The sequence below is a fragment of the Sparassis crispa genome, assembly GCF_003851025.1.
Source record: "Sparassis crispa DNA, contig_000005F, whole genome shotgun sequence".
Classification (NCBI taxonomy): domain Eukaryota; kingdom Fungi; phylum Basidiomycota; class Agaricomycetes; order Polyporales; family Sparassidaceae; genus Sparassis; species Sparassis crispa.
Genome location: NW_020939752.1, coordinates 1,827,619 through 1,840,074, shown reverse-complemented (window position 1 = coordinate 1,840,074; position 12,456 = coordinate 1,827,619). Strand labels below are relative to the sequence as shown.

Sequence of the window (12,456 nt, the reverse complement as noted above, 5' to 3'; positions counted from 1 at the left end):
TGGGTCATGACGCCCGTTCCCATATCTTCTGGTCTGCAAGTCCAAGGATGGCCCGCCATACGGAGCACGAAGCCCGACAGAGCACGTCCACGTGCAACTCGCTCGAATCATCAGGATGTCTCTCTTGCACGCGGCACTGTCCTTCGTCTCCGCCTGCAAGACCGGCGGATATCGGAGGAGGCAGTGCATCTTGCAGCAGGAATGGCTATCACAGTGTCTAGACAGGACGTTGGACAACACGCGACACAGCCATGCACGTCTCGCGATGGACGTTTTTTTCAGTATCAAGGCTAGTAGAAGCGGCTGAAGCCGTCCCAGAGTATGGTCGTCCTGGCGAACCGCGCGCGCCTTGAATTCGCAGAAACTATCAAGTTGTCCCCCACGCGCGCCAAACTGACCTTCCTGCCTCCCGCACAACCTCCACAGGGAACCCATCAGCTACGGTGTACCTCGCGGTGAGTATGCTGTTCTCTAGCTAACGGGCGTGCGGTATGTTCACACGTGTATTGCAGGCGACGTACGAACACGCGCTAATCGCGGTGAGCGATCTCGCTACCTTCATTATGTAATCGAGTAGGAGGTTCGACGTAATCAACGAAAAATTAAACATTCGAATAGACGAACCAGTCGAATTGCAGTGTCGCAGGAACACCACGGTGGATATGTGGAATGGTCTGAGAAGAGTGATCACATTATTTAAATAAGGGAATACAGGACGACATACTCAGCGGAGGTAGTGTGGAGCGCGAGTCTTGACCGTGATAACATGCGCGCGTCAAGGCTAAATCCCCCCACCGACGCGTAAGCCCTGGCAAGTATCGACAGTCGAGGCGATTGAGGCCACCGTATGAACGCCAGCTGATGGCTAAGAACTCCACGGGCTCAGATTTAAGGGAACGTAGAACAGCAACGGCATTGAAGAAACAAAGCCTCCCTTGTTCGCACTTTGATCTGTCGAAAGCGGGACGACTCCGCAGACGAGACGGAAGAGTACACGCCCAGGCATAGAAGTCGAGTCGGAGGCCGTGCAAATATTGCCGTCACTCAAGAATAGGCGAGTACATAGACGTATGGTCTGGATATATCGATGCAGGTGAGTTCTAGTGAGTTCACACTCGACGGCATGTCAGTAGCATCATGTTAAGCAGTGGAGTTCTCGCCAGCTTTGAGTCTTAAGCGGCGAGCCAAGGATGTCCGAGCAAGTCTTGGACGGTCGCGCGCTTTCCGGGATCCACCGTCAGCATACGGCGAAGGAAGTCGGAACACTGTGGCGTCATCAGAGGCGCCGCTTGCTGCAACAGTTCGTCGAAGGACGGATATGTGATTCGGAATGGAGCATAAATGTCACCTAACGAGTACTCGTCAGACTCAATGACGAGCGGCCCATTTTCCAGGGTATAACGCACCATTTTCCTCCCAGAACACGTCCCTCTTCTTGCTACATGCAATAAGATCTGGCGGAAGGTTGCCAAAAAGCTGCATCTGAAGTACAGGGAGAGTTTTATCGTCTGTCGCCGGTGGATACAAATTGAAGTGGGTGAGCATGCTGAAAAGCTGACGGCGACTCGTCATTAGCCTTCAAATGAGTACAGGGAAGTGGCTTCGTACGTACCATGCACCCTGCTGCCCAGATATCCGCCGCAGTATCCCAACCAGCTTCAACTGCGACCTCTGGCGCTCTGTAAGCTATGGGGTAAGCACGAGAGAATAGCTTTCTTCCGCTGTCGAGGAGACAAGCTGTTCGGGGCATGTAAATGACTGTTCGCCTGTCATTGGGATCGAACCCTTACCTGATCCAAAGTCTATCAATGCGTACGACTTGTTTCGCCAGCTCTCTTCACCGCTGATATCCGTGGGCATTGATTTCATTCTCATACTTTCGGTTATAGTGACCACTTCGGAAATACCAGCAACAGCGTCGTGGGTCATTGGGTTGCGGTTAAAGCTGCATCCAGCAAGGGACAACTTCATGGGCAGCTTGGCGGAAATATTTGAGAACTTGACATCTATATCGACGCCTCTTGAGCGTCGCTCGAGTCTTCGACGTGAGAGAACACACCTGTATGGACAACTCCGTTGCGATGACAGAAGTCAAGTCCGAGCAATACGTCTCGCATGATGCCCTTGGCCGCATATTCGGGCAGTTTGAAAGTGTCGGGAAACCTTTCGATGATATCAGGCACTGATTCCGCGAGCAATTCAGTGACAACGCAGATGTGTTGACCGGAACTGCTCTCAGTTACAAACGTGTCTAGAAGCCGAGAGACATGACTGGAGCCAGGATGGACAAGATCGCTGGCTGAAAGACGGCGCATGCACTGGATTTCTTGAAGTTGAGGTGCGTTCATGCATTCTCCTGTCATAATTTTGACGGAAACGCCTGTTCTATTACTGTCAAAAAGATCAATGGTTCGACGTGTATTACTAGACGATATTTCGTGACGTCGCTCACGGATCCTGCAAATCTTGGGCCATCCATACAGTAGAGTGAACGCCCCATCCAAGTTTCAATTCGAGCTTATAACGCCCATGAGCCAATACCTCGCCAATTTTTGTGGGGCGATAGCCTCCAGGCCGATAGTCAGCGAGCGGTTCTTCGTAGCGGCACCACGAAGGGGTAGATGACATTGTTGCAGAGGAGAGGCTTCTAAAGCTTGCAAAAAGGCTTCGTGTCCGGCTGGAAGAGAGCACCTTTCCGCAAGCAAAGTAGGCTCGCCGTGACATTAAGGGGAGTCAAAGTTGGTGATCCTGGAGCAACTCAGAGTTTCTCCGAGCGCCGATTTTGTCGACGATTTTGCATTCTTGCTCGGAGAGCAAGCTCAGCTCCCGACCCGAAGTCACAAGTGAAAGTGTCTTTTTTACACAGTTGTTGTGCGCTATTTGTTTTGTGGCAATTCTGTCCGCTCTCGTCTCCGACGAGCAAGTTCCGCCGCCAGGCGGCGGCCTTTCGAGTCCAGAATCGACTCAGAATCCGAATCGGACGTGAATCGCGTCGAATTTAGAAGGAACGACTGTCTTTCTGCAGGTAACTAGAGGCTGTATCTATGAGCCTAATCTGCAGTCTGTTTTGTGGGGCTCTGTACTCCGTTATGCTCTGTGTGCGTGGTGATCCACCTTCTTCCCCTTCTGCTGGTTTGCAAAATATTCCATCTCTTCAACCAGAGTTTGGTGTTGATATTCCAACTGGTCCCTCCGCAACTGACCCAACTGACCGGGAACGACTGTCTTCCTGCAGGCTGTATCTATGAGCCTAGGTTCTGCTCTCTCTTGACTGGTTTGCTGCCGTTCGGTCCGACTCGGCGGCCTACGGACGTTGCTGTCGTTTCTGAGGCACTTGGCATGCGCATCTGGTATGTGAGCACTACTGATAGATGAAATAGCAGAATCAAGTTCAGGCGGGTCGTCCCACTGTGTTATCAGTGCATTGATGTAGTTTTCCCCACTCGGAGTCTCCGAGAAGACGTGGAGCGAATGATATATACCCAACGAAACGAATGAACGCCTACACCCATGTTCTCTCACTCACTCATCGCCAATTCTCAACCTCTGGCAGTTCCTCCTCGAAACCGCGTCTAAACTGCCGCACTCACCGCGCTAGTACCCCGACGAAACATGTCACAGAAAACACTCTTTCAGGCGATCAAGGAGGACCATGAAGAGATAAAGGTTTCGCAATACACACACCAGCCCCACAGAGGAAGCCGCAGCCATTAATCACACTTGTAGATGTATGAATATCATGACCAGTATAAATGCAGCCGAGATGCCAACGATATGCCGGTGCAAGCTCGCTGGCGAGGCAACTGATCTAGGAAGTCGCACGTCACGCCGTTGGCGAGGAGATCGTGATCTATCCGCTAATGGAGACGCACCTTGGCGAGAAAGGAACCTAGCCTGCCAATCATGACCGTGCCGAGCACCAGGTTCGTCAAAGAGCATCGATGTTCAGTAGACGCCTGACAATTGGTTCTTCCTGCAGAGCATGAAGGAGCTCTTATACCACGTCGAATCTCTCCAACCTGAATATGATGCCACCTGAATCAGGTGATGGTGTCGCTCCACCACCACAGAGACGAGGAGGAGATCAAAGATCTGCCTCTCCTTGAGTCTGTCGTCGGGGAGTCATTCAGCAAGGAAGCTGCTTTGCATTTCAAAAACATGGAGAAGTTGGTGCCGACATGGTGAATGTGCCATTACCGCATTGTCGCGCACCGCTCAGTGCACGTATTAGGAGGACGCATCCGTCTGCTCACAACAAGCCGCCAGCCGAGACGCTGAAGTTGGGTTTCTCGCTTTTCCGATTGATAAATTCAGGGACCGGTTTGCGAGCTTCCCTACTGACCAAGAGATGAGCGAAGCGAAGGAAGGACTCAGATTGAGAGATCATGATGCCGCCGCTGAAAGGGTAGCAGCGGAGAAATGATATGTTTACCCGTATCTGACAATGCACAAGTCATGAAAGAGCATTGGAGTCAAAATCTCGACACACTAACGATATCCAAGAACGATCAGATAGAAGACAACTCTCCGAGGAAGGCCTCGAGGGGGTTTTTTGGTTACCTGGTGGTCTTGCAAAGTCGAGAAAACGGGAAAACGAAGAGGTTTAGCTGACTACGCGCTTGTGGCTGAAACACCATAAGTCACGTGCGTGACAACGCAATACTTAATATATTTTTCCTATGCCGTGGTCTCGAAAAACATGATCAGCGGCTTGCTCTGGTTTGCGACGTTGTGAGTGCGGTCAATTCGACGTCCTGTGTCTGATCTTGTCGTGCGAACCGTTCCATGTACAAAGCTGGACCACTCTCATAGTGGTGCCACGCTTCAAGCGCTTCAGGCAATCTGGTTGATGATTCCATTCCACCGTTGACAGGTCGGTGCGCACTATCCTCCGTCATTTCTCATGAGATGGAGTTTGAGGGGTTGTGCCAGGCATTCCTCTCTGAATGTCTACTCAAGTGCCCCGGGCTATAGCTTATGAAAAGAAAGTCTAACGGCCACTCTTAATACCTTTGGACTGTTCTGCATTGTTTGGGATCCAGGGCCGAACCGGCAGCAAATATTGTCGCAGTACAATGTACATCGGTAAGAATTGTGCCAGTCAAGCTGCACGCTACATCAACTCGCAGCTCGCCGCACTGTATGAGAATGCCGTAGAGTGCCTCGACACTCATGGATGTGCAGCGAATATGGACGACGAGTGCAGTACGCTTGTCTGCTCCTGTCTCTTCGAAAACTGTTTGTGATTGTATCCACCCACTCCAGGATCCTCCTATGCTCTTGCCGAATACTCCGACTTTGGACAGTCTCGAAGCAAGAAGCTGAAAGACAGGGTGTTTCATGCCGTCTTCAACCAGCCACACGTTGATTTCATCTGCAATCACGCCGCTATCCTTTGTTTGAGCATCCGATACGGTTTCTACTGTATTGAAAATGTATTTTCAGCTCAGTAAGTCCATCCTCCATGTTGTCACTACTACATTTCTTATGGGCTAGTCAGCAACCTGTGACTATATCGGATGTGAATGTCAAATTCTGCATCTCATTTGACCGCGAACGGCACATCCTCCCTGCTTCTGAGTCTCGCAGGTCCTTAAATGCTATCCAGCTGGTTATACTTGACTTCATGAGTAAGTTTTGAAGTGTGCACTTCGTCCACTTCACTGCGCTCACCCCATCAGATGCCCAGCTGGTCTCCGCTACTGCTGACGTGGCAATTGACGGAAGCATTCTGGAGTCTCATCTTGCGCGATACCTTAGGTTCCTGCAGGATGCGGGCAGCAACATCTTCCCATCATTGCCGGAGTTCGATGCCAGGAAACCAAATCTGACCATTGACTTCTCGCTCTTTGGAAGCGCCTTCTTCCGTTTAGGCCGACACAAGATAGGCAATGTATCTGTCAAAGAGATAAATAACTACCTTGCGTCGACTTGGTTCAAGGCTTCGACGCTTGATGCAGAGCGAAATATCGATTCGGACTGGCGGGCGACCTCTCTCGCGGACCTGAACAGCGTTCGTGCGCTTCCCGCAATATCGAATGTCCACTTCCAGCTTAGTTTCGACCCCCCTCGCCTCAACTTGATCTGTTCCCGCGAAGCTGTCGTCACATTTCGCCTCTCTGATGTGAAGTTCTTCGACACCCCTTCTCTGGAAGGGTAAGTCTGCTACCTTTTATTCCATGATATTCCATGACGTTGTGTCTCAGTCCTCCCAAGCGACAATATGGAGCATGCGATATTGTTGTTTTGTTTGACATATATCACGAGATCGAGGGGCATATCGTGCGATGCAAGCTTGACATAAACTGTGAGTTGAATGTGTCAGAAAACCTTATTGAATCGTGTGTATGCCAAATTTTTACATTGAACAGCGGCGCGCATTGTGAACGATGCATGCAAACTCCCATATGTCGACGACGGTGATGAGACAGCAATTGAGTACTGGACGGGACTACTCAAATTCTTCGTACCGGGTTATGTCGAGATCCTAAAGAGCGCTAACTACCACGTGGTCTATTATGACGACGAGCGTGTACATGCATCCGCTGCTGGTGAAGGGCGCTCCCCACTCCCGTCGAGTCCTGCCACTCAGGTGTCTTTCGCGTGGAAGCAGGCGTTGACGGACACAGACCTGCATGGCTTCGACCAAGTCATTGTCGTTTCTCAGTCTTCGGCAAACGCGCACTTGTATGACTTGTATTCTCGCTCGCTGAAGGATCCGGACCTCGAATGGTTGTCCGACTGGGGGACCGATGATTTCCATGCAAGGGTGCAACCAATGACATGCTGCCTGCTTAGCAACAACAAGGCCATCGTATGGGTAGACCTTGCAGTAGGAAACCTCAAGATGCCCGAGTAAGTGTATTTTACACTCCGATACTAGGAGTGTCGGCACGGAGCTGAAGGATTGCTGCCGTAGTCAGGAGTATGAATTTGAAGATTTGCGCCTTGCGTTTGAACTGACTCTGAAAATGTTCACTCACGACAACCTGTTTCTCTCCCGGAACGGTCTTCGGATATTCGAGAACTCCCTAGCATACAAGGATCACTGCCTTGATGGTGCCTACGAGTTCAGGCATATATGTCTTGATTTCACATGTACGTCTGCAGTCGATGATTCCCTTTTCTAATCGTCTGATTATGATATAGCTTGCAAATTCCTTCATGAGTATTCTAGGTTTGAGAGTGTATTTGAGCATTGTGACAGAAATACGATCGACGTTGCTAGAGCTATAATCAACAACATTCAAAAGCAATATTTCTCCGTGTTTACAACGGAAGGACTTGGCGTAATTCATACTCTCCCAATCTGGGCCGGCGACGCTCTGCAGGATCGGCCAGCACACGTATTGACTGACGTTGCTTTCTATGTACACTCGGAGTCGACAGTGGACCGTCAAAACTGGATGGAAGTTTCAGAATTTCTGGCCCCAGTTATTGTGGTCCTAGGCATGTGCAACTTCCGCAGGCTTCCCTTCCGATACCTCGACCTCCCACCCTCCTGGCATGCTCTCGCAAATGAGCAGGGTTCGCATGGCATCTTGGCCATCGACCGGACAGTCTTTCTGGAAGATTGGTTGCTCAAATCTTTGGCATATGTCAACCGAGCTACAACTCTGATCCCCGAATTTTCTCGACCAAAAGACGGTAGCTGGGAGCCAGAGATGATACCATGGGCTACTCACTGCTTTAAGAAGGACCATCCGTGCCGATGGCAGCTCAGATCTGAGCAGGATGGTTTTCTCAGGTTCGCGTGGAAGAATCTTGACGGATGGAACTACGGACACGAGAGTGGGCCTACCGACAGCATGAACGGATCGTACGCAATATCATGTGAGTTGTAATCGGTATATCTTTTGAATCCTGCTTCTGATACATTCTCCCAAGGCGGAACCCGGAACTATTTGGAGATCCCCAGCTTAGGCCCACAAAAAGAATTGAACATCAAAATTAGGGGTGAGATTGAGCTTCGATTGTCGTGCAATTCTAGTCGGACACATTGGAGGTATTTTTTTTTGTTTTCTCCTCGCAGTTATGGTGTTTTTATTGATGATATGCTGTAATAGTGTCAAGTCGTCTGCTAAGTGGGATATTGTATTGGTGATCGTGACCGAAAGCAGCGGTCTTCACTTCGAGTTGCAGACTCGCTCTGCTATGTTTGATTTTGCGAGGAACGAGATCGAAGGAGATACCACCGCGGTAGCGGATGCTAAGGCCCTTCTAAAGGAATGTCTCCAAGATTCGCTCGACTTCACGACGATGATGGATCAGCTTTGGCCTCTCGAAGGAATATGGCAATCGTGTTACCCAGGATCGCTCGGGTTCACTCTCGCCCATCCGGGTTTCAGTACCCAGGGAGATGTCTTACTCAAGCTTCGACCTTTCGGTCAACTCTCATCAGCTGATCACACTGCTCCAGGAAGCAGACAGGCATTAACTATATGTTCCCGGCGAAGGTCTCAATCGAGCTGCACTGTCTCGCCACGGTCATCCCCCTCACGCCATCTACCTTCTCTACCTTCGCCTGGCTGCCCTCCATCCCTGTCTCCACCCGCATCTCGGTTGTTTGGTGCACTTTCTCCTCCATCGCAACGGTTCGTACGACCCTCCGCGCGAGGTACGGTTAAGTTCATACTGCAACTGGAGAATCACACAGTTCTGATATGAATCTTTGACAGACGTTGAGCAGGCCAGGGCAATGTTTGCGTATGCGGTCGCGATTACCAACGGTGCCAGTACTGACAGCAATAACCTCTCTGAGCCTGGGCATATTGATGTGAGTGAGAGTCATAGCTGATGCGTGTGCTTCGAGCGAATCGCAGTGTCACGGTCGGAAGGAGAGGAAATGAGATTTTAACAGTCTTGTCTTGTTCTGAAAAAAATATACCTCGAGCGACTGTTTATTAGCTGAGGCGTCTGCCGAGCGCTATTAGTATTACCCGACGATAAGCATTGCCGAACTTGGAATTCAAATTGAAGTTCCCCGCCTGTATCATCACGTGCATCGGACTACGTTCGAGCGAGCAGGACGGAAATTTGTCGCAACTTTCTCTCCTTCACAAACGACACTCTGCTGCTCATCGATGGAATAGTTTGGCTTTCATCTATCTTTCTACTGCACGGAAATCATTCGTATTCAAGGCCAACCACAGATATCCGTGAGCCACCACTGTAGAATCTCGAAGTTTCGCGGCGACGAGATGAAGATCACGCTACGTGTGCAATACCAGGGGGCCAGAGCGCGCGAATTTGCTGAACTAAAGGATGACAAGTCTTCACCTTCCACGTATATTCAAAACCTGGAGAAAGATCTTGGTCGATTCTCAATCCCGGCACCGGAGTCTACAATTCCAGTATGGCTCACTGGATTCGTAATGTGTCGCTGGGATACCCCGAAGAACAGCGTGAGTACAATTATCTCCAGTGATACTCCAGTATTAACTCTCCATATCTTCGTAGGAACTACATAAGGCTATCCGCCACGGATTCCAAGAGGCTTGTAGGTCGAAACCCTCATTAGACAGAAGGCTTATGTGAGTGCCCTACCCACGCACTGTATTCATGGTCTATACATCTCCTACAGCAAGTATATGCTATTACAAGAGTGAGTGGTCAATTACTACCCTTTTGCAGAAGGTATGCATTTGACTAATCATCTGTTTACCCAGCGGCGAAGAGAAGCATTCAACCCTGTACTCCAGAATATTCAGATCTTCAACATCAGTCGGATTCTCTACTCTTCTCCGTATGCCTGGATCTCCGGTCAAACCATCGTCGACCCTGGGCTCCAGGATCTATCCACATACATTAGGCAAGGCTCCTCGATTTCCCACCTCAATATCAACAGCAAGGCGAACACGGTTTTCGTCCCCAATTTCTAGACCATCTAATTTTTCTGGGTCACTTGCTTCGAAACTCAGTGGCGGACTCGAAAGTGAAGCATTAAGCGCAAACACAATTCGACGACTCGCCAACCCACATAGGAAATTGAGTGAGCCAGCATTAGACACTTTGGACGCCACAGAACAGACACTGCGAAGGCTGAGCGAATCTTCGGCAGTGCAGAGTCTTCTTCGCAATAATAGCACCGATGTGAGTCATCGCAGCCGCAGCCCCATTACAGTCGTTCATCGCGAGACTGCGGGACAGAGTGTCGTGGTCAAGACAGAACCGGTGTCACCTGTGCGTCCCCGTGCTCCTGCGGCACGACAGATCTCTCCACATTCAACACATGCCTCTGGGTCGTCTCACCCTGTGGCTGAGCGTGCGCCACTTGGACTCAAAGTGGAACCACCGACAACTTCCACTGCCTCATCTTCCGTCTTGTCTTCCTTCACGATGAAACGCCCTACCCGCTTTAGTGACACCCCGAAGACATCAATGACATCGTCAAGCTTGTCTAGGGAAAACTCTCATACTCTCACTCGCGAACTCTGGGATGTCCGACGGCAAATAACCGCGCTTAAAGCACGTGAAGATAGCCTTCTACAGGAGTTGCGCCATCCACGCCCCAAGGTTCCCGATGGACCTATTGATAGCAGGACCGATTTGCCAGATGGGAATCGGGACGTGGACGAGGAGATAACCTGTGCGTTGCACCGCCGGGGCATTTCTGCAAAATCGGTTAATACTGACCCGAACATGCTGCCCTGATTGGTCAGTAATGCGCGTGCAATTACGGCGCGAATCCACAGATCGGTATGCGGCAGAGTCGATGCTACAGGAAGAGCGGCGTAGACGCAAGCAAGCTGAGGGCATAGTGGACGATTGTCGCAGAGAGTGCAGCGCGCCGTTCGTAGTTCCAGCCCTCATGGATGCATTCGTCAAGCTCGCGCAACTCACTGGGGAGGTGATCACGGAAGTGGAGGGGGGTACCTCCGCGTCGGGGTGGTAGTTGGACGGATGTGACGACAAACCGTACCTGGATACCTACTCAAGATTTATACCGCAGTCACCCAGTCATACTCGATGCACGACACATTCGATTCTCATGCGCAGTGATATCCAAATTCTAGCACAATGAATACTCAGCAGGACACCTAATTATGATACTCAGTCCACCGTACTCGATGATCAGGACGCAGATTTTATATCGGTAGCCTTATTCGTAAATAATGTCCTTTATGTATGATGGACACCATTAGTGTGAAGAATATATGTACGTACGTCGGACACGATGGATCATCGAGCGCCTAGTTGGATCAAATGAAACCCTTCATAATGGATCCGTCCCAAGTTTCCTTTGACGCTCCTCGGCCCGTTTCATGGTACCGCAGTATCTCAGCGGAATACAACAGCTGAAGCCGAATCGAAGCCTTGCAGATACAATTGTGAAATTGCTACATCGCGAGAGAATTCCTACGAAACACATGGGTATCGATACACATTAATGATCCGAATAATGCTACAGGCCGACAATGGAGGAAGAGTGTCAATGCTAGTTAGTAATGTGGGGAGTCGAATCCTGCCCTGGTAGACCGAGAAGACGAGGCAGAGATTGCAGAAGATCAAGTCCTGCTTAGAGCGCCATAGTGATCCCGATGAGCACGGGCCAGAGGATGAACACTAAGCGGAACTTCGCGCGCTCGAGGTCCACCGATGTCCGTCGCCAGAGGTTACCGCCTCCTGCGCCAGTCTTCTTCTTATCAGCATACGGGTTCTGCATGGTCGTTGCGGAAGCGCCCGTGGTGGTGCTTGAGGATGGCGATGCGGAAGGGCTAGTGGAGATGCTAGGAAGAGCAATGGAGACGCTAGTGCTCCCCTCGTCCGCACGGGGTGCTTCCAACCCAGTGTAGGGAGTCATGTCAGACATCATCGTGATAGTGAAGTCGGCGGTGTAGACCGTAAGCGGGGGGTCATCGCATATGAAGCGTATGTGACTAAGAAATAACATGAGGTCACAAAACAATAAATTTTATGACTGCAAACCCACTAGTCAGAGCCGTTGTGTCCCCATGTGGGTGAAATCCAGACTTTGTTGGAACGGCTGGTTGGTTGAACATTCTTCGAAAGGGTGGCAACATGCGTCTACGTAGATATTACATCAGAAGGTGAGCAAATCCTGACTTGCTTTATATTACTCACGTCACCTGCAACATAAAGTTCTATGCTTATCGGCCCCATGTCTTGCACAGATGGATGAGACCTGTCATTGATCCACGTTACGCTGCTTGAGCGACCGGCGCTGAAGATAGTATTTGCTATAGGACGCGTAGGGTAGATATTTGCTGCAACAGATGCCACCAAGAGAAGCGCGGAGAGGATGCGCGTGCCGAACATAACAAGTTTCTGCGAAGAGAAGTACAGATACAGTGTACACCAGTTTCTGACAACTAATATCAATCAGTCAGGTTATACTTTATAAGATAGATAACGTAGGGTGATGTGGAAAGATGGCCAGCCAGACCGTACTGCGATATGAGGAAGGCGTTCAACTTCTTGAAGAAAGGCCAACAG

General features: G+C 50.3%; 5 protein-coding genes across 5 annotated transcripts; 3 read left to right on the top strand and 2 right to left on the bottom strand.

The window, feature by feature from the left end:
* Positions 1–321: 321 nt before the first annotated feature.
* Positions 322–534, top strand: SCP_0606120 (hypothetical protein; the record flags this gene model as incomplete). Its single annotated transcript, XM_027759745.1, has 2 exons — positions 322–455; positions 513–534. 2 exons carry the CDS (start codon positions 322–324, stop codon positions 532–534), a joined length of 156 nt encoding a protein of 51 aa, XP_027615546.1.
* Positions 535–1,172: 638 nt separating this feature from the next.
* SCP_0606110 (Serine/threonine-protein kinase SRPK) lies at positions 1,173–1,971 on the bottom strand (the record flags this gene model as incomplete). Its single annotated transcript, XM_027759744.1, has 4 exons — positions 1,173–1,348; positions 1,407–1,554; positions 1,613–1,737; positions 1,791–1,971. 4 exons carry the CDS (start codon positions 1,969–1,971, stop codon positions 1,173–1,175), a joined length of 630 nt encoding a protein of 209 aa, XP_027615545.1.
* A 3,104-nt stretch (positions 1,972–5,075) lies between these two features.
* On the top strand, positions 5,076–8,797 carry SCP_0606100 (hypothetical protein; the record flags this gene model as incomplete). The annotated part of the gene is made up of 11 exons (XM_027759743.1): positions 5,076–5,205; positions 5,266–5,449; positions 5,497–5,630; positions 5,682–6,156; positions 6,207–6,307; positions 6,372–6,855; positions 6,920–7,098; positions 7,150–7,833; positions 7,888–8,005; positions 8,067–8,617; positions 8,679–8,797. 11 exons carry the CDS (start codon positions 5,076–5,078, stop codon positions 8,795–8,797), a joined length of 3,159 nt encoding a protein of 1,052 aa, XP_027615544.1.
* Positions 8,798–9,200: 403 nt separating this feature from the next.
* Positions 9,201–10,894, top strand: SCP_0606090 (hypothetical protein; the record flags this gene model as incomplete). The annotated part of the gene is made up of 6 exons (XM_027759742.1): positions 9,201–9,404; positions 9,460–9,533; positions 9,584–9,604; positions 9,669–10,092; positions 10,150–10,588; positions 10,662–10,894. The coding sequence occupies 6 exons, from the start codon at positions 9,201–9,203 to the stop codon at positions 10,892–10,894; spliced, it is 1,395 nt and encodes a 464-aa protein (XP_027615543.1).
* A 624-nt stretch (positions 10,895–11,518) lies between these two features.
* SCP_0606080 (predicted protein) lies at positions 11,519–12,279 on the bottom strand (the record flags this gene model as incomplete). Its single annotated transcript, XM_027759741.1, has 3 exons — positions 11,519–11,879; positions 11,933–12,027; positions 12,085–12,279. 3 exons carry the CDS (start codon positions 12,277–12,279, stop codon positions 11,519–11,521), a joined length of 651 nt encoding a protein of 216 aa, XP_027615542.1.
* Positions 12,280–12,456: the final 177 nt, after the last annotated feature.